This window comes from Rhinolophus ferrumequinum, chromosome 5, assembly GCF_004115265.2.
Source record: "Rhinolophus ferrumequinum isolate MPI-CBG mRhiFer1 chromosome 5, mRhiFer1_v1.p, whole genome shotgun sequence".
Taxonomy (NCBI): Eukaryota; Metazoa; Chordata; class Mammalia; order Chiroptera; family Rhinolophidae; genus Rhinolophus; species Rhinolophus ferrumequinum.
This window is the reverse complement of record NC_046288.1, coordinates 87,134,191-87,158,723: the sequence shown is the minus strand read 5'-3', so window position 1 is coordinate 87,158,723 and position 24,533 is coordinate 87,134,191. Positions and strand designations below refer to the sequence as shown.

The 24,533-nt window shown below is 53.5% G+C and overlaps 1 protein-coding gene across 3 annotated transcripts in view; it reads right to left on the bottom strand.

The window, feature by feature from the left end:
• LETM1 (leucine zipper and EF-hand containing transmembrane protein 1) overlaps nucleotides 1–24,213 on the bottom strand; it is a 34,612-nt gene extending 10,399 nt beyond the window's left edge. For all 3 annotated transcript variants that reach the window (XM_033105668.1, XM_033105669.1, XM_033105670.1), the window contains exons 1-7: nucleotides 23,963–24,213; nucleotides 19,783–19,843; nucleotides 12,494–12,944; nucleotides 7,681–7,824; nucleotides 7,033–7,170; nucleotides 6,268–6,471; nucleotides 308–427 (exon numbers count right to left, since the gene is read on the bottom strand). In XM_033105668.1, coding sequence (XP_032961559.1) covers nucleotides 308–427; nucleotides 6,268–6,471; nucleotides 7,033–7,170; nucleotides 7,681–7,824; nucleotides 12,494–12,944; nucleotides 19,783–19,843; nucleotides 23,963–24,041 — 1,197 coding nt within the window. In that variant the 5' untranslated portion in view covers nucleotides 24,042–24,213. The remainder of the gene's footprint in view (nucleotides 1–307; nucleotides 428–6,267; nucleotides 6,472–7,032; nucleotides 7,171–7,680; nucleotides 7,825–12,493; nucleotides 12,945–19,782; nucleotides 19,844–23,962) is intronic.
• Nucleotides 24,214–24,533: the final 320 nt, after the last annotated feature.

Here is a 24,533-nt window from a genome sequence, read left to right as displayed (position 1 = left end):
CTATTTCCCCAAAGGCCCGGCCCTGGTTCAGAGCATGCCAGAGTTTCCAAGGAGGTTACCTAGCCCTCACCTGTCTGCAGGTGACCAGGAGCAAGAGATACGAAGTACATCGTGCACGGGCAGGTGACCAACACTGGGGTTTGCGGGTGACAGGTCCAGGACCCGGCCAGGCGGGGGTGAAGGCCAAAGAAGCACATCACCAAGCCCGCTGCCATCCACATGCCCGTCCATGTCCCCAGCTTCCCCCAGAGCCCACGCCAGGACGGGAGGGGGAGCCGCACTGCACACACCAGCCGGGACCACGCACCTGCTTCAGCTGGTCCCGCAGGCGGTCCTCTGTGACGCCCAGGGCCCGCATGCCTCGAGCCCGACACGCCGCCTGCAACTCCTTGACGCTGAGGCTGTCCACGCCTTCCTCAGAAATCAGCTGTAAAGAAAGTCAACCCGCTGTCATCTGAAAAGCCACTAGACATTCATGCTGCTTATGGCCCACACTTGGGGAGCACTAAGTGTCTCATTATAAGCCGCTTTGCCAAGTACCAAAATGCTGCTGCCAAGGCCCCAGTTCCGGGTTTGCAGGGACAGGGACCGTCCAATGGAGGGAGGGGACCTTGTAGAAGCACGCAGTGACCAGGACCAGCTGCAACCTGAGACCTGAAGAGCAGCCTCGTCCTCGGGGCTTTCTCAGGGTTTGCAGGATGGCAGAGGAGGGACGGAGAGCAGGGGTGAGCCTAAGCTCTGAAGATGAGTCCCCCCCCTTCCTCCCCGAGCCTGAGGGAAAAGAGAGAAAAGCAAACAGGTGTCCCAGAGTCGGGCCCAGAGCGCAGAGCGACTCCCACAGCGTCTGTGCTGGCGGGTCCCACTCCCCGCCTCACCTGACCCTGTTTCACCTCACAGTGACCCTGCCAGGGAGGCCGCTGCCCGTTTTCTTAATGATGCCTTTACCTGGCGATGACTGAGGATGTGTGGACACATGGTTGGAGGAGGCATAGAGCTCCTGGGTTTCTCCCAGAGGTGACACCTCACAAGCTGCTGTCCACAACCACCCCCGGGATGCGACACCAAGCGGGTCAGGACAGACACCCCTGCACCCCAGCAACCTCTAATCTGGTCTTGATTTCCGGGATTGTCACTTGCAGCGTATGATATGAACGTGATCGTCCAGTGTGCGACCACGTGGGTTCCACAAGGATCCACGTGGGTTGTTAGGTGTTGACGATCGTCCCTTCCTGTGTGAGAAGCCTGAATGGTTCACACACAGTCCTGGTTTAACCTCTTGACCACAGAACGACATCTAGGTTGTCCCTGCTTTTAGGTTCTTGTGGAAAAACTGCTTTGCATTTGCTTTCTGGTCCCCATCTTCTGGTGGGTCAGATGAATCCCACTGGGACTTCTCGCGAGTGCTCCTGGGTGAACCTCCTTCCAGGGTATTTGCAGAGGCTGCTCTAGGTACGACAGACACGCGTAAGCGTTACAGGCTGTCAGTGTCCTCACCACTCGAGTTCCAGTGAACTGTGGAAACCTCACCGCCCGACGTCCCCACTCTGCTCACACTCTCCACAGGCCACCGGGTCATCACTTCTGCTTCAACCATCACACCCAATTTAGAAGACACACGAAGAGAAGGGAAGCCTGCTGGTCTCCCTGTATCGCTGCAACCCACGCTCTTCCTTCCTGACGTGTCAAGGTTCCTCCTATCCTTTCCTTTATGTTTGGAGAACATGTCCACTGGCGACAAACCTCTGTTTGGCTTCACCTGCGAACACCTGATTTCCTCCTTGTTCCTACAGGATATTTTTGCTGGACACAGGACTCTGGGTTGACGGTTCTTTTTTTAGCCTGTGAAAACTACTATTCTACCTCCATCTGGCCTCGTGGTTTCTGATGAGAATTCGCTGCCATTCGTATTGTTTTTCCTGGAAGTAAGATGCCATTCTCGCTCACCGCTTTCCCAATTATGTCTTTGTCCTCAAGTGCTTAGTTTGACTACGACATAGCTTGGTGTGGATTTCTTTGGGTTTATCCCATCTGGGGTTCACTCACTTTCTTAAATTTATAGATTTACTTCACTGAATTTGGTAAGTGTTCAGCCATCATCTCTTCGAGCACTTTTCCAGACCCTGCCCTGTCTCCACTCCTTCCAGAATTCCCACAAGTATGTTAGAAGTTTTGCAATCGTCCCACAGGTCCCTGGGGCTCTGATCATTTTTTTCACCTTTTCTCTCTGTTATTTTATCTTGAATTTCACCAATCCTGTCTTCTGTCCTCTCCATTCTGCAGCATAGCCCACCGAGTTTTTCTTTCTGGATTATATTTTTCACCTAAATTACCATTTGGTTCTTCATGTCTTCTTTTTCTTTGCTGCGACTACATTTCTATGTGACTCACTTCATCACTGCTATGGAAGCATTTAAGATCGTGTCCAGTTTCTCTAACCTGTCCCCAGTGCTGCCATCCATTGGTCACCTTTATTCATTCACTTCGGGATCCTTTTGGTTCTTAGCAGTAGTTTTTGATTGATACCTGGACATTTTGATGATATGCTCTGAGATTCCGGGTCTTATTTCAAACCCTGTCTGTCTTGGCTATCTCCTCGGATATGCGTCTGGCGTGGCTTACGGGGTAGTATTCTAACCAGCTCTTTACAGACCTTGTAATTGATGATCTGGCACCAACTGATCCAAACTAACGGCTAAAGTTATTTACATCTCCCGGCGGCCCGGCTCTCATGGGCGCGTGCAAATCGTATTTCAAATCTTCCAACCACAAACCCTAACTTCTGTGTTTCACTTCCTGCCCAATCCAGAATGTCTCTGGCCACACCCACCACACGAGTAATAAAGGCCAAGCCATGGTTCCTCCCTCCTTCCCTCGCTCCTGCTTCCTGTCCAAGTGTGTCAAGGGCTGGTGTGGTCCTGAGTGGGTGCCAGGCCCGTTTCTATGGAACTGGGAACAGGCTGCTGTCGCTGGCACTGAGCTCTCTGTGCCATCAGTCAAACCCACAGGTACATTTTGAGACAGGTGCGTTGCTGCTTCGTTCCTGCCAGGCTCCCCACTCGCCTCAGCAGACCCCCGGGGAGAGCTACTTCTGTTTCTGCTGGGAGGGGTGAGTGGGGTTCTGTCTGCACAGACCTCCCTCATTACTGGCCAGCCCGACCTCCACTGACACCACCCCAGAGGAGGGCGGAAGGATCTTGAGATTGTCGGGAGGGGTGGAGGTCTCAGCACCCACTATTGTTGCATGTGGGGGCAGGGTCAGTGTTTCCTGTGGAGTCTGGCTGAAGCAGAGCGGTTACTGTCTGGAATCTTCTGTCCTGCTAGGCAGACTCTTCCTATGCTTTAGCAGAGGGCAAGCTTTTGCACTTGTCTGCGTTTTCTGGGTTGCTGACTTCTTCAGGCCCAAGGCTGGGATCTGTGAGGCACAAAGCAGCCCCACTGCATTGTTCCTGGGGTTCCAGAGCCTTCATTTCCCCACTTCTCAGAGTCTTCCTGTTTGCTTTCTACTTCACGTCCAGGGGAAAGCGTGCCCACTCCACCTTCACGAGAGCGGAGGTCTGGCTGCTATCCCATTTCATCAGGATCTGAGATACTGCGGACCAGGACAGAGTAGGCAAGCATGGAGATGAGCTGCCTGGGGACCCAGCGGCATTCGCCAGCCCTTGGAGCGGGCTGAGAGCGCAGGCCTCAGGCTCTACTCAGAGGCAGAGACATCTCGTCAAGCTAGGCGACAGCAAACAGCTGGAGTCGGGCTGCTGAGGCAGACAAGCCTGAGGGCTGCAGTCCAGACACAGGGATGTGTAGGGACCAACCTGAGGTCAGGTTTCAAGCTGAGCAGGGCCGAGGTGAGGGGCTGGCAGAGCCTCCGCGAAGCAGAGCAGGGCCTTGCGGACTGTGATGAGCTGGGAGCCCTGTGCAGGGAGAGGCAAAGCAGAAATGCCAGGCCCAGCCCTGGTTCGGTGGATGGCCACAGGGTGACAGCCCCTCCTGGAGGAGAGCAGCACCACCCAAGACCTCTAGAATTTTTCCGTGTCTGCATTTAAGAAAAGCTAAATAGTACAAACAAAAACCAGGAACGAAAACAAAAAAAGACCTACAGATCCCTCTTTACTGGAAAATCAGACATGTACTACAATTAGCATGTTCAGGAAAAAACAGACAAGATGGACAGTTGCACCTGAGAACTGAAATCTTAAAAAAAAAACACAACTCTTTCTAGGACTTGAAATTAAGAACTCAGGAGATGATTTAAGAGTAATTAGAACCTGAAGAGAGATCAGTAACCGCAAGTACAAAAGGACGCAGAGTACAGAGAAGGGCAAGTGAGGCTCAGGGCGTGGCAGAATGGAAGGGAGAAATGAACGGGATCTGGGAGGAGACACACTTGAGGGGAGACGGTGGAAGCACTAGATCAGTCCACACGAGAACTGCAGACAGACACACCCAGGCACCTTATTGTCATCAAATGGCTAAAATCCCAAACGAAGAAAACCTCAGACGCTGCAAAGAGAGGGACACCTAAGGAGCAGTAACAGGCCCATTGGCTGCCAACTCACTGAATGGCACTGCAAAGTCTAGAAAGAAAACAACGGCCAGCCTGCAGCTCTGTACCTGGCAAAAAATACCCTGAAACCTAAAGGGAAAAAAAGACACATCCACACAAACAGAAACTAAGAGAAGTCATCACACAGAAATGATAACGGGAGATGGTCTGGATGGAAATGGGGGGTAAACATGGGGCGTACCGTCAACATCTGGGATGTGAGATGTAGGGCGACCAGGCAGAGGCAGAGACGCAAGTGGGGGGGGCTCACCTCCAGGGGCAGCACTGATGGGGGAGGGGTGGGAAAGCACTTACTCCTCTGAGGCTCCTACGAGTGAAGAAAACTTGTAGAGAACTCTAGGGAACTGCTACAATGACAGTACCGAGCTAGTGGGGGTGGAATAATAAAAAAGTACTTGATTCATCCAGATGATTAAGTGTAACGTAAATAGGTGGGAAGAGTGTGTCCTAAACCCTCCAATTAGAAGGCAGGCATTGTCAAACTGTATGGGAACAATGACAAACACGCTGTAGATAAACGGACTCACGAAGCTTAAAAGTAAAAAGATGTGAAAAGCTGTTGGAATATCAGACACTGTAGATTCTTAAGGCAAACAGTTTCTAGAGAAATGGAGAGATGTTTCCTGAATCCTCCCCAGAAGGTCCATGGGAGCCGCCAGGCTGTGGGCAGGCGGGTGGGAAGGGCCAGTGGTCTTGAGCCCAGGCAGCTTTTGACTTCCTGCCCTTTACGTCGGAGCCCAGTTCTAGGTCACTACATTAAGGAAATCAAAGACCTGCGGCGAAAATCCATGTGACTTATCACAGTGCTGTTTGGGGCTGCAGAAGGCTGGCTAAAAGTAACGTTAGTAAGTTGTGACGCATCCATGTAATGAAGCGTCAGCAGGCATTAAAATTCATCTTTTCAATACTTAGCACACGGGAAGCTCTCCTAACGTCACGCAGGTGGAAAACTGTATGGACCGCACGACCCCAACAGTGAGCCCAGCAGACACCCACGCACCCACACCCCTGAACACGCATGCACCCACGCACATGCACCCACACCCCTGCACACACACGCACGCATGCACACGCACGCACCCCACACACACGCACGCACATGCATGCACCCACATGCACACGCACCCACCACACACGCACCCACCACGCGCAGGCACACCAGAGGCTTCAGCTCCTCGCTCAGGCCCGTGCTCACGCAGGTGGAAAACTGTATGGACCGCACGACCCCAACAGTGAGCCCAGCAGACACCCACGCACCCACACCCCTGAACACGCATGCACCCACGCACATGCACCCACACCCCTGCACACACACGCACGCATGCACACGCACGCACCCACACACACGCACGCACATGCATGCACCCACATGCACACGCACCCACACACACGCACCCACCACGCGCAGGCACACCAGAGGCTTCAGCTCCTCGCTCAGGCCCGTGCTCACGCAGGTGGAAAACTGTATGGACCGCACGACCCCAACAGTGAGCCCAGCAGACACCCACGCACCCACACCCCTGAACACGCATGCACCCACGCACATGCACCCACACCCTGCACACACACGCACGCATGCACACGCACGCACCCACACACAACGCACGCACATGCATGCACCCACATGCACACGCACCCACACACACGCACCCACCCACGCGCAGGCACACCAGAGGCTTCAGCTCCTCGCTCAGGCCCGTGCTCACCTTGTCGTCCGCCTTGATGGAACGCAGCCGCATGGTCAGCTGGAAGCGCAGGAAGTTGTTGGTGCCAATGGACTGGAGCTCCAGCAGCTTGCACAGCGCCACCAGCTGCGGCCGCGTGAGGTTATCCAGCGTCAGCTCGTCCTCAAACAACTTGGAAAATCGCAAGATTTCCTCATTGCTGGGTCTCTCCCCCGTCTCTCGGATCTGCAAGAGCAATGCTAAGGTTATGCACAGTGGGGGCAGGTTCCTCAGCGCCCCCACTGCCCCCCGGGGAGCTGCACCTTTCCTGCGGCAAAAATCCATGTGAAAAGATACTTATCACAGTGCTGTTTGGGGTCACAGCAGGCTGGCACTCATGTAATGACACGTCAGCAGGCGTTAAATATGTTTAGTGACTGGGAAGAGGGCCATGGGCCTCTCACTGCCGGGCAGGAGGCCCTGCCACCCTCTCCCCACCGCGGACGTGGCTGTGGTGCCAAACTCTCCCTCCCCGGGTCTGCTGCAAAGTCAGAGACACAGGCAAGTAACTCTGAATGTCAGCAGGTTCCAGTTCTCAGGACAGAGGCTCAACCTCACTGAGCACGGGGAGCCTCCTGGTCAAACCCCCACGGCACCAGCCACTGCCCACCTGGGGTGCCACTCGTCCCTACAGGAGAAAAGAGGGCAGCACGGTAATGAGGCCCGCTCCCCAGGAAGGCAGGGCGGCCCGAGGCTCTAACCAGCACCCAGCACCAATGGGTGCGGCCCCAGGGGCTCCGTACGGACCTTCTGGAAAAACACAGAGAAGTCTTTGGCGGCGCTGCCCTTGGCCGCCTTGTTCTTCAGGGCCATCTCTTCAATGGTGTCCTGCAGAAACTTGGCCAGCTCCAGCTTGACCCGCAGCTCCTTCTTCAGCCTCTCCTCCTGCAAGGGCACACAGGGCGCTGCACTCCCCGTCGGTGGCCTGCAAGCCCAGCTGCCACGTCAGCCCAGGCACCCACGGAGACGCTTCCTCCCCCGGGACGGGCAGAGCTAAAGCCTTCTCCTCCAGCCCCGTTCCACACACGTGTTGTGAGCTGTGTGGTGTGAACCCCGCTTCAGCTCAGCTGGGGCAGAGCCAACGCTGCCGGGCGACACACTCTCAGCCAGGCACACGCGTCCCCAAGAGACCCTGTTGACCAATATGGGCCGAGACGGGTCCTAACCCCGAATGGCTCTCAAGCTGTGGCTTAAAGAACACTGGGCTAGAGAAACCACATTTTAAAACATTTTAAGAGAACCAGATGGGAAACCCAGCACCTATGAAATATTTGCAGCACAGCACGACTAAATTACAGAGACACAACTTCAAAGTATCTAACATCTGGAGTGTCCGTCACAAGCCACGCAGCCGTGGAAACCGCATTTGAATTGCCAGCCCCGTGCGGCCGTCACCTTGATGGACTGTGTCTCAAACGTGGATGGCAGCATGTTGGGGAAGAGCTTCACCACGACAGGAAGCAGGAACTCCATGAACGGCACCACCACGAAGACCAGGAAGGGGACCAGGCGGAAGAGGTCAGCACAAATCCGGAGAAACTGCAAAGAGGCGGAGCAAAGGGGCAGGGTGGGGCGGGGGTCGCAGGTGAGGCCCACTGGCGGGAGCTGTAGGCTCCAAGCAGCTCACCAGGCAACTCCCGAAGGCCATTTCTTTGTCCAGCACCCAAACATCGTGCCGCGGCCTTCAGGGCACCACCACCAGATGCTGCCTGCCACCCAGAGGCATGGCAGGCGCCTGCCCACTGGGGGTCCTGCTCTACGGAAACAGCTTGAGGCAGACGCAGTGCTGCCACGTGTTGGCGCTAGCCAAGGGGAGTGACAGGTTGAGGGCTGGTCACTACTGGCAGCAGGCAGGCCACCGGGGAAGGCTGGGGCCACACCCCCCACCCCAAACGCTCCACAGGAAGGACTGTTAGCTATGCATTTCTCTGGTTTTTCCTGAGATGGTTAGATTTAAGGCTGCATTACATAGCAATCATTAGAAAAAAATCGAAGTGCTTCATCACTATAAATTACTGCTGATGCCATTAAAGAAATGGCAACTTGGGGTGACCAAAAATGCCTGGGAACCATCGGCTGGGTCCCTAGGCAGTAAAATGTTCTCTCCAGTCAGTCAACTTAGTGCACTGCCACTCCCACCAAAGCTGTCAGGCTCACAGGAACCGAGACTGCTCCTCTCCATGCCGTCATCTACGTGTCCACTCTAACTAGTGAGCGTTCTGTGGAAGAGTGGCGGCATTTCCAGAAACAGCCTCGTTGGGGCTTGTCTGATGTCTGCACAACTGGGTCTATGTGACATGTTCCCGTGGAGCAGCGCCTGCAGTGATGGCTGCCCTTCCTGGGCGGGGGTCAGGAATAAGCAACTTGTGAGCAATCAGTCGGAGGCCATGTGCACACCCACCTTTGTCCCTGGACACACTCACCCATGCGTCTCCCAAACCCGTCTCTCCTCTGATGCTCCCCGCACAGCAACTTCCTGATGCAAGCCCATCTCCCCATTTACCAGGCCTGCTCTCTTGCACATTTTTTATTATCAAAATGGACTCACGGATTCCTACATTTTTCATTTGTTTACAATTCATTTCTATTTTTATTTTTGTGCTCAAATGGTCCCAGATTTGGCCATGGAAAGACCCTCCAAGTTGGTGCCTGTGTGTGTCGATGTTTCTCCATTAAAATTTTTTAGCAGTTCTATTGAGGCTAACTTACATACCACAACATTCACCCATTTTAAATGTATAATGCAATGATTTTTGCTGAATCTATAGATTGTGAAACCATCACCAAAATCCAGCTTTAGAACGTTTTCATCATGCCAAGAAGTTCCACTGTGTCCATTTGTAGTTGTCTCCATTTCCACTCTCAGCCCTAGGCAAACAGTGATTTGATCTGTGTCTATAAATTTTGCTTTTCTGGATAGTTCCCGCACGTGCAGTTCTTTCGAGTTCGTCTGACGCTAGTGTTGTGAATGCTGTTCTCTTGATGACCTGGCCCCTTGGTCCTCAAGAAGTGGTGTCTATCACCCCTAGTAACCTTCACTCTGAAACTTGCTTTGCTATCAATGTGGCCACACCAGCTTTCTGGTGACTAGTGTTAGCACCACTGACACTTTTCCATTCTTTTACTTTTAATCTATGTGTTTTTCTAAGGTGTGTTTTTTTATAGCATGCTTATAGTTGGGTATTGCTTTATTTTAATCTAATCTAACAATCTCATCCATTCAATAGAACTAAAATAAGTAAAACCACACGATCACCTAAGTAGAAAACACATTTGACAAAATCTATTCCTGATAAAAACTGATGAAATTTACAAAAAAGGTATTAGAACTAATAACTGAGTTTCTAAGTCTGCGAGATACAAGACCAATATATATAAATCAACTGTATTTCTACATACTAGCAATCAACAACTGGAAACTGAAAATTTAAAAATTCCATTTACCTGCAATAGCCAAAAGGTAGAAACAACTCAAGTGTGCACTGCAGGATGAATGAACAAAACGTGGTCTACACACACAATGGAATATTATTCGGCCTCAAAAGGAAGGACATTCTGACACCTGCTACAACACAGATGGACCTGGAGGACACTGCTGAGTGAAATAAGCCAGACACAGAAGGACACACAGTGTGTGACCCCACTTACAGGAGGTCCCTAACGTGGTCAGATTCATAAACAAAAAGGAAAACGGTGGCTGCCAGGGGCTGGGGGACGGAGAGGGGACCAAGTGTCAGCTTGGGGGACAGAATCCTGGGAGGGCGGTGGGAATGGTCACACAACACGAAGTGTACTTAAAAATGGTTAAAACTGTAAAATTTAGCTTGTGTATTTTACCACAATAAAAAAAAATTCCATTGCCAATAGCATCAAACAGTAGGGAACCAGGCAATATTGCTGGGAAAATGAAAACGTCCTGTTTTGTTCCCCACTGGCTATCCCGGAAGTGACCCCTCGTTTATTTCCGAGCCTTTTCGCAGGTTCTGGCACAGGTTCACCCTGGACATTGCTGCCCCAGCCCTGCATCAGCCATGTTTCCAAGGAGCCCTGGCTCCCCTTCATGGGGCAGCAAGACGCCAAGGGCTAGGGGCCAGGTGTGCTCACGGTTACCAGGTGTCAATGCTGCTAGGCCCGGTCACCAGACGGAAAGGGAGCAGAAGGTTCAATCGCACCAAGGATCAAAGACCGGATGAGAGTCACTTAAAGCCAGGAGCTAAGTCACAAACTAGCAGATTCATTCACAGGGACTCATAAGCCAGGCGGTAACTTCAACCGTGGCCTTGGCACCAGAGGGCGGGGTAGCAGTTTGGTCACCCTACGAGGATCGCCGTGAGCAAGCACGGTGGAGCTGCCCTGGGGAAAGGGCCCGGGAGTGCACGCACTGCAGGCAGAACTGGGGTGCCCACTGACCCAGCTGCCCCACAACAGGCGTCGGCCGCACTGTCCTGTCTCAAGGTGTTGGAGAGAAAACTCCGCTGACTCAGGCCAGGAGCTAAGGCTTATTAGGGGATGGTCTCTCCCTGCACGGCCACTCCACATACGTGTCCACACAGTTCAGGCTGTGACTTCACTCAGCATTACATTTGTCCTGTCACTTCCAAGCATTTCTACACAGAAGCCAAATCTCCTGTGTCAGGGTGAGCGTCTAGGAGACAGAAACCCTCCTTTCACTGAACGCTGTAGGTCCCCAATTCCAAAGTAGGGACAGAGAAGTACTTCCCAAATGCCTCTGTTCCTCAGCAGTTCTCAGACACTTTGGTCATTCCCCACTGAATGTGACGAGCAAGCACTCAAGTTGCATAAATTTACATTCACATTTCAAACGTCCCTCCCACTAGGGCAACACTTACATCAACTGTATTAACACATTTTAAACTTTCTAACGTGATTTTCCTTTGCCTTTGTAAGTATCTTCATTTTAAGAGTCACTGCTCTGGAAGTGTCAGGGCCATGAACATTCTGTTCACATTGCAATGACCGATGAAGCCCTAAACCAAGGGGAAAACAGCACAGCTGCACAGCCCCCCTTCACAACACCGACAGGGACCTGCCACCACTGCCGAAGCCGTGTCCATGCTGGGACCTCGCCCTGAGACTCATCATCTGCTCCGACTTTTCTCCTTCAAGGCTCATACTGTCTTCAATGAAGTAGCAAAACAAAACAAACAAAAATAACCCAAAACGAACTTTCTCAGCAGAACAGGATGGGAGGCACACAGGAAGCCTGGCTCAGGAGGCGTTATTATCTTGTCATCACGGAAAAGACAACGGGCGTTGTGATCAGAGACCCACGGATGCTCACAGGATGATTCTGAACTTCTAATAAACTGCTCTTTCTTCAAATTTCCAATCGGTGCCCTTCTAAAAGAGCATCCCTGGGGAGAGTCCAGCCAGTTAAACTAAAACAACCTGTGTGCTCAATGCAGTTCCTGAGAACAAGTATAAAACGAGAAGCCAGTTTCTGGCACAGATAACAGCTAATTCCCAAGATGTGGAAAAGGCCCCATTTTCTCATGAAGGAACCCTCTGAGGGTCAGTTTTGAGGGAAGGGGCATTTCTGTGCCTTTCCTTGGGGGATCTTAGGGCACTGACAGCTTGAAGCTGTCTCTTGTCCCCTGGGACTCAGCAAAAAAGGAAAACAAGGGAAGAAAGTAAAGCTTACAGAGTAACTGCCAGTTATTTCACAGACCAAGTAAGAGTCCCAGAGGTCTGAGCACCTGGAAAACAAGACTCAAAAATTCTAAGAGCTGTGGGGGACAGAACGGGCTGTGTACCAAATGCCCAACCGGAAGCTCCTGAGAGCCCAGAGCGGGGGAGCAGGAAGGTTCTGGAGCTGATGACACGCGAGACCTCTGGGTGAGGAGCACAGATCCCAAACAATAACTGAAACTCCACAGAAGGAAATGCACAGCCCTAGGACATGAGAAGCAAGGAGACAGAAAAGGCGGTTCGCCTGCAGAAGAAACAATCCAGCCGCCGCGGAAGGTCGGCAGGAAGGAGAAGCCAAGCGCAGAAACGCGAGCCCTGAAAACCTCTGGCAGCAGAGGCATTGAACGTCAGCAGCGTGGCGTGTCGCCCCGGTACACGGGTGACGTTCGCTTGTCCACAGGTGTCCTGAGCCTTTTCTTTTCTCCCAAGCAGAATAAAAGGCCGGAAGTGTTTCAAAGCAGCCGCAGGGGCGGAACAGGACGTCGCTCGCGTGCATTACCTGCCTGCGCTCGCGGCGGGTGAGGCTGTGGCCGTGGAGGATGCGCCAGAGCATGCGCGCAGCGATCTTGGTGTCGATCCACAGCAGGCGGAAGCCGTGGTAGTAGTGCTTCAGCTCGTCCAGGACCCGCTGCCCCAGGGACTTCTTCACGGCCACCTCCGCGGGGGGGCTGTACACGGGGCCTCCCTCCTCCAGCTTCTTGTTCTTGTCCTTCAGGGACTTGAGCGACTTCTCCACCACGGAGTCGTCGGCCAGCACGGGCGACGAGTGCCAGCAGCGCGCGGGAAGGACCCGCGGCCCGGTGACAAGCAGACCGGCCGAGGCGGGGGCCCACGGGCCTCGGGCCACGGCGCACGTGCGCTCGGGCCTCCGAGTCCAGCCGCCCAGGGCATCACCTCTGAAGGAAAGGTACACGGGGTGGAGCGCGACACAGCCGCCCAACGGGACATGCCTAGAAAAAGGAGAGAGAACAGCCATGTCTCGGGCCTCCCATGGACCTCAACCAGACACCCGTCTGCCCAGAGCACACCGCAAACTCCCCACCACTTCCTGGTGCCTGGAAAACACCGGGGAGCCCTCCCTTCCAGAGCTGGGGTGAAGGAGCTGCCACCCGGGGGAGAGTGGCAGGGGCCGGGGGTCTCAGATGGGCAGGCTGCACGTGAACACAACCAGCAAGGCCTGACAGGACAGACCAACTCTGGGCGGGCCTCTCCGGGCTCCCAGGCTTGGGGAGTTTGGGGTGGGGGGGTGGCGCAGGGAGGTCCTCTTCCCTGACAGGTGGCTTTCTACTAAGCCCTGCAGTTCCTGAGTCCTAAAAATCAGCGAGGATGCTCGAATCCACAGTGGTCCAGACGCATGTACCAGCCGCCCAAAGGCGTTTGTGCAAAGTGGCAAAAACAACAAATGAAGCCCAGGGCCCCTTCCCCTCCTGCTCACTCCGCTTGTACTGGCCTTCCCCCGAGCCCCCACAACACACACACCCGTAGGCCCCTTCCAGGTCCCCAGTTCACTCCGGCCTCCTGCCCTCCTGCCCCGAAGTGCTGTCCTGGGCTCTGTTAGGCCCAGCGGGAAGCCACAGAGCCCTCTGTCCACACTCTATGGCTCACAGGGCTGCCCAGGTCCCAGTCTGCTCTTCTGGGCCCCAGGCAGCTGCACATTCGGTGTCCACCCACAAAACAGCCGTGCGAGGCAGGCCACTTCGCCTGCATGTCTGGAGCATGAACCGTGCCCCGCAGCTCTCAGTGCCCAGCCAGAGCCAGGCACAGCCCAGGCTTTGTGCACGATGAAGAGACTGTCTTCCAACTGCAGCAGCGACAGACCACCATCTACAACCCAATACTGAGACAACTAGCCCATACAATTCTCTTTCAGTTTCACAATCTTCCACTCATCTCGCCTGTCACTAGAAACCTCTCCCCTGCTTGTCACAAATCTAGCTCTAGGTGGCTGGCCACACACTCTAACTTAACTTCAGAGGCACACTGTTTATAGCACACACAACCCAGCTTCTTCCCACCTGTCGGTCATCCCTCTGCACCTAGCTCAGTGCCAGTTATGAGGGCCTGACCTCTGGAACACACTGTCCCAGTTCAAATTCCAGCTCCACTACTTATTGCTGTGTGACCTCGAGCAAGTAACTTAACCTCTCTGTACTTTGAGGGTCCTTTGTGAATGTGTGTGCTAACATACATGAAGTACCCAGAATACTGTGTGGCACACAGCAACACCCATCACAGAAGTGGCAGTATTCTTAATGACCTATCAAGGCAGTTGAGAAGCCGCCAATCGGGAGTGGAAGAAAGCAGGGAAATGTCTAGTTTAGCTGCTCCTTTTACAGATGGGGACACTGAAGGACAAGCTCGCAGCCTGTAATGGGCAGGTGCAGCTGGCGCAGGGCACCGCTGGACCCCCACCAACCAACCCGTCCCCCTCCCTCCCGGCCAGCGTCTCTTCTGTCCTGAGCCCGTTTCTGCCTGTGAAGGGCAGGGTCAGACCTGTCCTGTGGCGGGTCCCTCAAACCCTCCCTGTCCTGACAGTCACAGCCAACAAGGGACAGGCTGCAAGGAACTCAGCAGAGCCGCCTAACCAGGCTCTGGCCACAGCCTGTGCCTCTCGTTGCAGCGAGGGCAGTACCCACGCAGAGACCAACCTTACTCCCAGCTACATCAAGCTATGTATCCAATTTCCAACCCTCACTTAGCAAGGAAGCGAGTGGCTCCCATGAGAAGGCGTGATGCCAGCACTTGCAAGGGGCAGCCAGCAGGCAGACGTGAAGGCAGCTGAGCAGAAACGCACGCGGCGTGCCGGGGGGCGGGGGGGGGGGGCGCAGACCTGCTGCCTGCAAGCATGTGACAGAGACAACTAACACTAACACTCTAGTCACAAAGGGTTAAGTATTTTCAAAAGCATAAAACTAATTTATTGTTTTAAAAATTCCTGTCAGTACAAAACCACTCGACACTGCTGCCTTTCCAGGGGCAGCTGGCACAGATGGCATGACCGAGAAGGGAGTCTGCTCTGCCCTAAGCCGCCGGAGCCCGCAGCATCCTGAGAAGCACCCGCTCCCTGCCCTGAGTGGGGCCAGCAGGCATGGCCTCCCACCACCGAGTCACCACACCTCCTGCCTCTTCTCGATGTCACCTTCAAAGTGGGTGAAACCCTCTGGCAAAAGCAACATCTCAGAAAGAAACACATGGTCACCAGAGGAAGGCCTGCGCAGTCTCATTAAAAAGCATGGGATTGCACAACTGAAATCTATGTAATTCTACTAACAATTGTCACCCCAATAAATTAAAAAAAAAAAAAAAAAAAAAAAAAAAAAAAAAAAAAAAAAAAGCATGGGGGCTTCCATTAGTCGCCTGTTCGCTTTAGGAAGCTGACTCCTGCATGCGTCTCAACCCAGACATCTTGTCAAACTCTCCAAGAAGAGAAACGCTTAGCAGTGCCTGCAAAGGAGCAGCATTTGGCATGAGCCGCACGACCGCTGGATAGCAGGCACAGCAGTTGGGGACCCAGACCTGCTGCGGCCACAGCACCTCCTCGACTCTCGTAAACAGCTGTGAAAATGCCACAGGCACAACGCCTGAGGACCACTAAACTTGTGGTAACATGTGGGCTAGAAGGGGACAGCGTGCCAAGTCAATGGCCCAAGCGCGGGCCACAGAGGGTGCCACCCCCAGTTCCTCAGGGACACACCATCAGCAGGGCAATGTGGTGCCAGCAGCACCACGACCGAGAGGGATGATTCTAGAGGTGTAGGACACCTCCCTGCCAGAGACAGGAGGTGAAACCACACTCGCCTGCAGGACAAAGCGCCCCTCAAACAGCTCCTGGAGGCCACACGACCTCCAGCGCGCCTGCTGTGGGCGGGGAGCACCTGTCACCAACGTGTTCACATTTCCGCCGCCAATTGTCTGAGCAGTCACACCAAGTGAGACCTGAGAGGACACAGAGCCTCACGTCCACTCAGGTTTTCCCACTGAACGGGGTTTCAGAACTGCTGCACTACCATCTGACTGCTTCTCAGTCTTGGGTGCTTCCTCTCTGTCGGTATCTCATGATAAAGGAAGTCAACAGTGGCTGGGTCATGTCCACGGCGCTGACAGAACCTCTCCACCTACTCACCCAGCAGGGGTCTGGACCATCTCACCTGAAGACTGACTGCGAAACAACTCACGCAAATGGTTGCCACTTGCAGTTACTTATCTGTATAACTCAAGATTTCTGCCACTGTGCGATCAAGATGAAAAATACCACTGTTTGGATGCTGAGACTGATGTAAGATTTTGACTCTCGTCTGTAATTCCTAATTTGAACTATATGAGTTCAATAAAGCAACTTTACAGTTCTCACTGTTCAACTTTCTATAGAAAGTGTTCAACGTTCTAAAACTTGTGAATGTATCACTCAGCTTTTATGTTTTAATCTGAACCTTAAATGCAGGTGCATTTGAATCTTAAAAAGGTACCCGACAAACTCAACATCCATTCCCAATAAAAATAAGAATAAACAGACATGGGAAAGAGTACTCAAAACCAGGAGCTACCAACACAGAGTAAACACCAGACTCTACATCAGCTGTTGTGAGAACGCAGGAATGGCTACAACTGTCTGACAACAGATCTGGCTACTGCACTAAGACCTAAAACCACAACAGGAGCAAAAGCACAGGGAAGAAAGAGACAAAAAAAATTATCCGTACTAGGAGGACCCACGACCATTAACTAAAAAGGTGTTACAGTGGGAGCAAAAATTAATGAATGGAGCTGGGTGAGTGGCCAGGCACAAGAAAATAGATACAAATTAGTAACTCACCAGGCGTGATCAAACAATATGGTGAATGTTTACACAAAAAAAAACTTATTACAATCAAAGACACATTGCTATTAATCCCCCTCAAAATACTCTCCCTCGCTTCGAACACACTTATCCCATCGTTCTTGCCTCTTTCTGAAGCAGTTCTGGAAGTCCTCTTTCGTGAATATCTTTAGTTGTGCTGTCGTGGCTGCCTCGATGTCCTGAATCATTTTGACTTTGGGGAAGAGCCAGAAGTCGCGCAGTGCAGGGTCCGGTGAATAAGGTAGATGAGGACACACTGTAATGTTTTTATGTGACAGAAATTGCCGTACCAGAAGCGATGTGTGATACGGAGCCTTTCATTGTGATCAAGAAATACAGTGAGTGCTGCTGCTGAGTGCCATCCAACGGAAAAGCAGGGAACTTCAATATGGGAAGAGGCCGTCGTCGAACCTTAGTAACAAAGTGTGTGATAAATTTCAACTTGTTCAGTGCAGTCAGCCGGTTGTGAGCTACAGTTGAGAGAAGGTGTGTTTTAAAGTGTGCCGTAAATCATCCTCTATCATGACAACACTCTGTGTCACACATGGCTTCTGTTAATGGCAATTTCTGTCAAATAAAAACATTATGGTGTGTCCTCATCCACCTTATTCACCGGATCTGATACCACGCGAGTTCTGTCTCTTCCCCAAAGTCAAAATGATTCAGGACATGGAGGCAACCACGACAGTGCAGCTAAAGACACTCACGAAAGAGGACTTCCAGAACTGCTTCAGAAAGTGGCAAGAATGATGGTATTTGTGTGTTCGAAGCCAGGGGGAATAGTTTGAGGGGGATTAATGGCAATGTGCCGTTTACTGTAATAAGTTTTTTCTTATTTAAACATTCACCATATTGTTTGATCATACCGCACACATGCTAGCAACAATCACTTAGAAAAGATAATGAAAAGGGAGGTCCATAAACACCACCAAATAGAACACATCCAGGAATTGTCCGAAAGGCAATGCATGTGGCCCATACAAAGGAAGTGACACACCTTTTTTAGAAAGAAAAGTCTTAATACAGAAAACAACTTACACTGGAAACACTACATGTCATTTTAAAAGTAAACATTCCCAAATGATTTTATGGGTTTAATGACATTCTAGTTACAATCCCAAAATGACCATTTTAGAACTAAAATAACTCACAAGAACAGTCCAGAAAGAAGAAAGGCATGCAAGGCCTGGTCCCTGAGACGACAGCTGGCTGGAGAACTCACTAAGGTGAATGACAGGTAGACTGCCCCAGAAGGACAGATGCCCCGCCCCCACAGGGAGACAGGAAGAGGGCCTTGCCAGCTGCTGGCGCCCCTGATACAAGGTGCCGCCCCCCACACCTGGGGCTGGTCGCAGCAGGGAACCCAGTCCTTAACCTGCTGTAACCACCAGAACTTTAAACCCAGACTACACGCCAAAATCCAGATTTCCAGTTTGTCTTGAAAAACCCTGAAAGCTGGCCCTGTGGGGCCACATCCTTCATGGTAACCATGACCATACCCCCAGGTCACCGGGCCATACTGCTGGGTCCCAGGCCCCTAAAATACCACCTACAGATCAGTTCATTTTAGAATGAAATCTAGAAAGGCATGCTTCGGCAAGAGTCAAGCTGTCCCATGCTCACATGTTAATAGTTCCACAGCATAAAAAGATTTCTTTTTTTTTAAGGAGGGCACAGCTCACAGTGGCCCATGCAGGGATCGAACCAGCAACCTTGGTGCTACCAGCACCACGATCTAACCAACTGAGCTAACAACCACCCCCCTGACAACAGTCTTGTGACTGCAGAAGAGAAACCTACTTAACATAAAAGTCAAGAGCTGGGCGGAGAGCTGGGGGGCTGGGGGACTGGGGCTGGTGCTGGGCGGGGCTTTTAAACAGATTTTGTTGTGTCCCCACCTGATGCTGTGCTTGCCTGAGGCTGGCCACACACACTCGCTGATGCATGCAAGGCCCCGGCTGGCTGCTCACTGAGCACTTTAAAGGCTTGAGATCCAAGAAGGTGGCCAGCGGCAGGCAGCCGATGAAGGCACCCCCCCCCATGGTGAGGGGCCTTCAGAATAGGAATCAGCTTCCCAGCACAGCGCCCATTCGCACCCCCGAAGCTCCATCACCAACATCAATGAAAAGGAGCAGGTCCGTCTGCCAGTACTTATTGCTGAAAACTGGAAGCCAGCAAACAGAACCGACCAAGGGATCCAGTCTGGCACAGCACTGGTGAAGGGCCCCCAGCTCGAGCCCCCCACCATCCCCACCCCCGCTTCAGGCTGACCCAGCTCAAGAATACTCCAAGGGGCCGGCTGGGTGGCTCAGGGGTTGGAGCTCCGTGCTCCAAACTCCAAAGGCTGCCGGTTTGATTCCCACATGGGCCAGTGGGCTCTCAACCACAAGGTTTCCAGTTCGATTCCTTGACTCCTGCAAGGGATGGTGGGCTGCACCCCCTGCAACTAGAAAATGGCAACTGGACCTGGAGCTGAGCTGCGCCCTCCACAACTAAGATTGAAAGGACAATATCTTGAAGCTGAACGGCACCCTCCACAACTAAGATTGAAAGGACAACAAGTTGACTTGAAAAAAAGTCCTGGAAGTACACACTGTTCCCCAATAAAGTCCAATAAAATCTTTTAAAAAAAAAAGAATACTCCAAGGACCGTGAAATGAATGTCTTTCAAAAACAGATACATAAGAAAAAAGCCCAGAATAAAATGTACCAAAATGCTGACACTATTTGTAACAGGCGCGGGGATCACAAGTGTTCACTGATTTTCCACAGAGTCACCAATGGATGTGGCTCTACATTTCATAATGAAAAGGTAAAGGTTTGAAAGGAGCAAAAACGCAGAGCAGGAAAGTCGGATCTCCTGTCTCCCACCGTCCCCCCAAATTGAGTCACGCATCACTCAGGCATTTTCAGGCCTTTCCAAACAGGCAGAACGTGATCCATTTACTTACACACGGCTCGTCAGCCCCACGGCACCGGCACAATTAAGGCAAGCGCGATCCCCCAGACCACCTGCAAAGGAAAAACCAGAAAATCAGTCTCAAACAGACCCTTTATGCTAATGTCCTTTAGAGTCCGGCCTGCGCTGCTCTCTTTTGTAGAGGAAGTTCCTAGAAGCCTGTTCTGCTGTTGGAAGGTTTCAGAGCATTGCTAAGTGCAGGGCCACCCCAGTTAGGAACACAGCGTCTCAGGGTGGCACTATGGAAGGGGAGCCTGAGTCAGACCCTGGCTCCTCGCATCCCAAGTGAGGGCACCAGGCTCTGCCAGCCAAGGGCCTGGGGAGTCGGGGCCTGCAGGTGTCCCCACTCCCTACTTGCTCCAGCTTGGCGCTGGCGGGCAGAGGACAGCGTGCACATGACCCCCAGTGCACAGGCAGCCCACGAGCGATCAAGGGACAGGTCCAAATGACCCAATGCTCTCCCTGCCCAATGAGAGGACAAGGGCTGAGAATTACTGGAAAACAAACATCCATGGTAAGCCATTCCTTAGGTAAATAATACTGATGAGAGTACAGCACAATTTTAGGATTTTGATGTATTTTTCATGCTTCCGCTCACTCACTCTAGTCCCCACAGGCATAACTTCAGCGTTATGCTTCACATGACCAACATTTGGGCCTGCCTGCGAGCAAACCCTGTGCTGGGGAAGCAGCCTGCGGTGGGGCCAAGACTGAGATGGGAGGAGGGCGGGCCAGCGGCGTGGTCCTGACGGGGACCAGGCAGCGCGCCTGGAAAGGCAGGCGGGCGTCACAGCCCTTCAGGCAGCAGGAGTGCCAGGAGCAGGTCTGAGAGCCAGCATGAGAAGGGAGGGGGGAAGATGGACAGGGCAGGGGGATAGGCACCACTCCTGGCACTCAAGGAAGACCCAAACTGCTCCCCGTGGACCCTTTGGGGACAGACTTCCAGTTGTCACTTATGTAATTTAGCAGGAGGCGAGTACTGTCAACACAGGCAACTCTCACTTTTTTGTGCAAAAGGCCATTCCCATTAAACATTAAATTTTCAGTCAAAAATAAAAAGCACATGGCAAAGAACACACCGCTCCAACTGAGGACCTGCCCCTTTGTCCTGAACAGAAGCCTGCCCCACCTGTGCTTGTCCCCTCCACCCCTGCCCTGGGCCAGCCACCCCGCCCCACTCAGAAATGGCTCCGCCCTGCCCCACATCTCTAAGTGGCTTGAACTTGTACACCCCCCGTCCTACCTGCTCCCTTCCCATGGTCACCCCACTCTGAAGGCTTCCATCCCATCCCTCAGAGGAAACCCCAGGGTGGGCTTCCAGGTTCTCTCCTGTCCTCCTCTCCCCGTCAACAACAGGGAGTGCTCCATGGGCCACTCCCTCCTCCTGGAAGCTTTTCTGTTTTCTTTTTTGCCACAACCAATTCTGCACCTCTCCTACACCAGCTGCATGTCCTACAACTCAATTCTGACTCTACCCCGAGTTAGCGCAGACCCACCAGTTAAGAGCTCAGTCCCACGAGATCACCCCCACTTCACACATCAGTTGCAAGTAGGGTCCTCAGCCCACACTTCTGCCAACTACAAACTCAGGTGTTCCCAAGAACCCCCAGTTTTGAGAGTTTGCTAGGATGCCAGAGAACTCAGGAGAGCGCTCCACTTACTGTTCCAGTTTATTATGAAGGATACAGGTGAGCATCCGGATGAAGACGTACATAGCGCTATGTCAAGAAGAGCCCTGAGTGCAGGAGCCCCTGTCCCCATGATCAGCAAGTGCCACCAACCCAGAAGCTCCCCAAGCCTCCCTGTTCAAGAGTTTGAATCTTTGTCACCTAAGTGTGATTGATTACATCCCTGGCCATTGGCCCTGAACTCAGTCTCAGGGGCTGCACCAAGAGTTTGGGGGTGGAGTTGGAAGGTTCAGCTCTCCAATCACAGGTACCTCATTAGCATAAACTCAGGTCAGAGGAAAGGGGCTCATGTGAGTAACAAAAGACACCCTGTCACTCAGGAAATTACAACAACTTTAGGAGCTCTGGCAAGAACCAGGAAGGACAGAGGACTGAGACGAGAGGCACTTCTGCGCATCCCTCACCATCCTTCACCTGGCTTCTCGGAAGCCACGCTCTCCGGGTTCTCCCCCAGTTACTCCAGGCGGCGTCCTCTCTCCCTTCCTCCAGCTCCTCGCGGGCACCTGTACCTGAATACCAGTGGGCACACGGACCCAGAGGTGCATGGGCACCCACACTCATCAGCTCCAAGGCTTCCCAGCTGCCCCAGCCTGCTCCTCCCCAGTCCTCCCCGGCTTCACAATGGCCAGAGGCTGGGAGTGTCCCTTGACGGCCACTGCTCTCACACCCAGTCTTTGGTGAAGCTGCTCAGCCCACCTCTGGGCAACCCCGGCCCACTCCCAAGTGTGTGCTGCACACAACTTCCTCCCAAAGAGCACGCTGTGGAAAGGTACCTACAGAGTGGGGCAACCTGACAGATACCACCTCAGCCAGTGACCAAGGTCACGTGGACTGCCACAGTCACACTGACAGCAGGCAGCCTCGACAGGATGTGATGACAAGGACCCTTCACCTCTATGGGCTCCTCCCCAAAAGCCACAAGCCCAGTCTAACCATGGGAAACACATCAGCAAACCCCCTTCGAGGGCCATCGCACAATGTGTCTGACCGGTCCTTCCCAAAACTATCAAGGGAAGTCTGAGGAACTGTCACAGCCAAGAGGAGACTGAAGAGAAGTGTGACTAAATGTCATGTGCCATTCTGGATGGGGTCCTGGGACAAAGAACATAGATAACAATAAATAAAGTGTGTGCAAGACAAGAAGAAAGTATGTAACAGGAAAAGAATATCAGAACAAAGGAAATCTGAACAGTTAGACTGCACCTCAGTTAATAATGTATCAGTGTTGGTTTACTCATTGTGACAAAGAACCATGCTGATGTAAGGCGTTAACTATAAGGGAAATGTACTCCAGAAAAGGCCTGCAGCACCCAACTGGGAGTCCTCTCCGAAGTCCAGTGCTCTGCCCCCCACAGTCCAGCCCTGGGTCCCGCAGGCTCTGGTCTGTTGGACCCACAGCAAGCTGCCTGTCTGACCCACTCTCATGCCCCTTGTGTCTGCCACGATGAACAGAACTACAGGAAACATTTGTGTTCCTGAAATGACACACCCACAAAACAAATTCAGCTAACTTTTTAACCCTAAACGTGCTATGAAAATGTGAAGTGGCAAAGTGTTATCAGAGAGCGCGCTCTGACAGCAGAGGCTAAAAAAGCTGCACTGCACACCCAGTCAGTCTTTGCTGCTCAAGGCACTACGGACCGCTCCCGAGGTCTACGCAGCCAACCAGCCATACCCGTTAAAAATGACAAGAATCAAATGTGTTGGAGAACCTTTGTAAACTGTAAAGCACCGTGAAATATATCACTTTACTTGAGTCTCTCAATTTTATAGGGCAAGTTTATCTTTAGCCCAATGTTACCAATAAGGAGCAAACTCAAAAAGATTAATAGAGAGAGAGAGAGGAGTGAGAGTGTGGGTGCCCTACGTGTGGACCCCCTAAGAGCCCAGCATTATGTGTGATCTCCATGTCACAGCCAGGGTCACTGAAGCTCAGGGTACAAATGAGCTTTTGCGAGACCACGCACAGCAAGGACTGGGGACCCTTTACAGACGCCCAGTGACACCACAAGGATATGGGTCCCACGGACGTCCCACAATCCCGCGGGTCCTGCTCGCCAGTGTGTGCGAGCCCCCCGCCCCCAACCTCATCTCAGGAGCCCTGAACGTGACCCAAGGGCACGACTATCCTCCTGAGTGGGTGCCACGTTCCATGGAGCTTAACCACGAGAGGAGCGCCGAGGCCGTACCAGGGCTGGCCGTCAACGCGCTCCCTTCACAACTTTCCTAAACCCGCTCTGCACGCAGCAGCCAGCGGCCGGGCGACTAAGGTCACCTCGCGAGTGAGTCACCGGCCGCCGCGCGCACCACGCCCGGGCCCGGGCGGGGCGGAGGGGCAGGGCCGCCCAAGGCCCAGCCTGGCGTGACCCCGACAGGCTTGACCCTGGCCCCGGGCCGCGTCCAAGCGCCCGACCCACCCAGCGGGGAGCCGCCTCGCCCCCTCCCCTGCCTCCGGCGCCCCCTCCCAAGCCGTCGGCCGCTTACCTCTCCGGGCGGCGGTGCGGGGCGCCGGGATGCAGGCGGGCCCCCGACCGCGGCAGCTCCTCAGTAAGATGGACGCCATGCGCCCAGCGGTGGCTGCTGCTCCAGCCTCCTGCTGATGCCTCCTCCTCCGCGGCGGCCGCGGCTCCTCGCCGGCCCGGCGGCGCCTCGGCCCGCCCGCGCGGACGCTTGAGAGCGGCAGTTAGCTCCCGGCGGCGGACGCTCAGCTCAAGGACCCGGCACCGGCGGCGGCCATATCCCGGCCCAGACGTCCGGCGGCGCGGGGCGGGGCGGCCGGGCTCCGCTCCCATTGGGCCCCTTGGGCGCCCGCCGCCAACCAGGTGAGGGAGGTCCCGGCGTGCCCCGCGGCCGACTACCGGTCCCGGCGTGCCCCGCGGCTCGCCCCCGTGGCGCGTTGCATTCTGGTTCTCGCCGCGCCGCCGCCCTGTTTGCGGACCGAACGCGCTGAGGCAGCTGGCGGCGCATGCGTGGCCGGCCCTTCCGCGTCCCCGCGACGGCGGGCAGCAAGGGGAGGAGTGGGGTCGGGCGCTGCAGCCACGCGCGGCAGACGGCC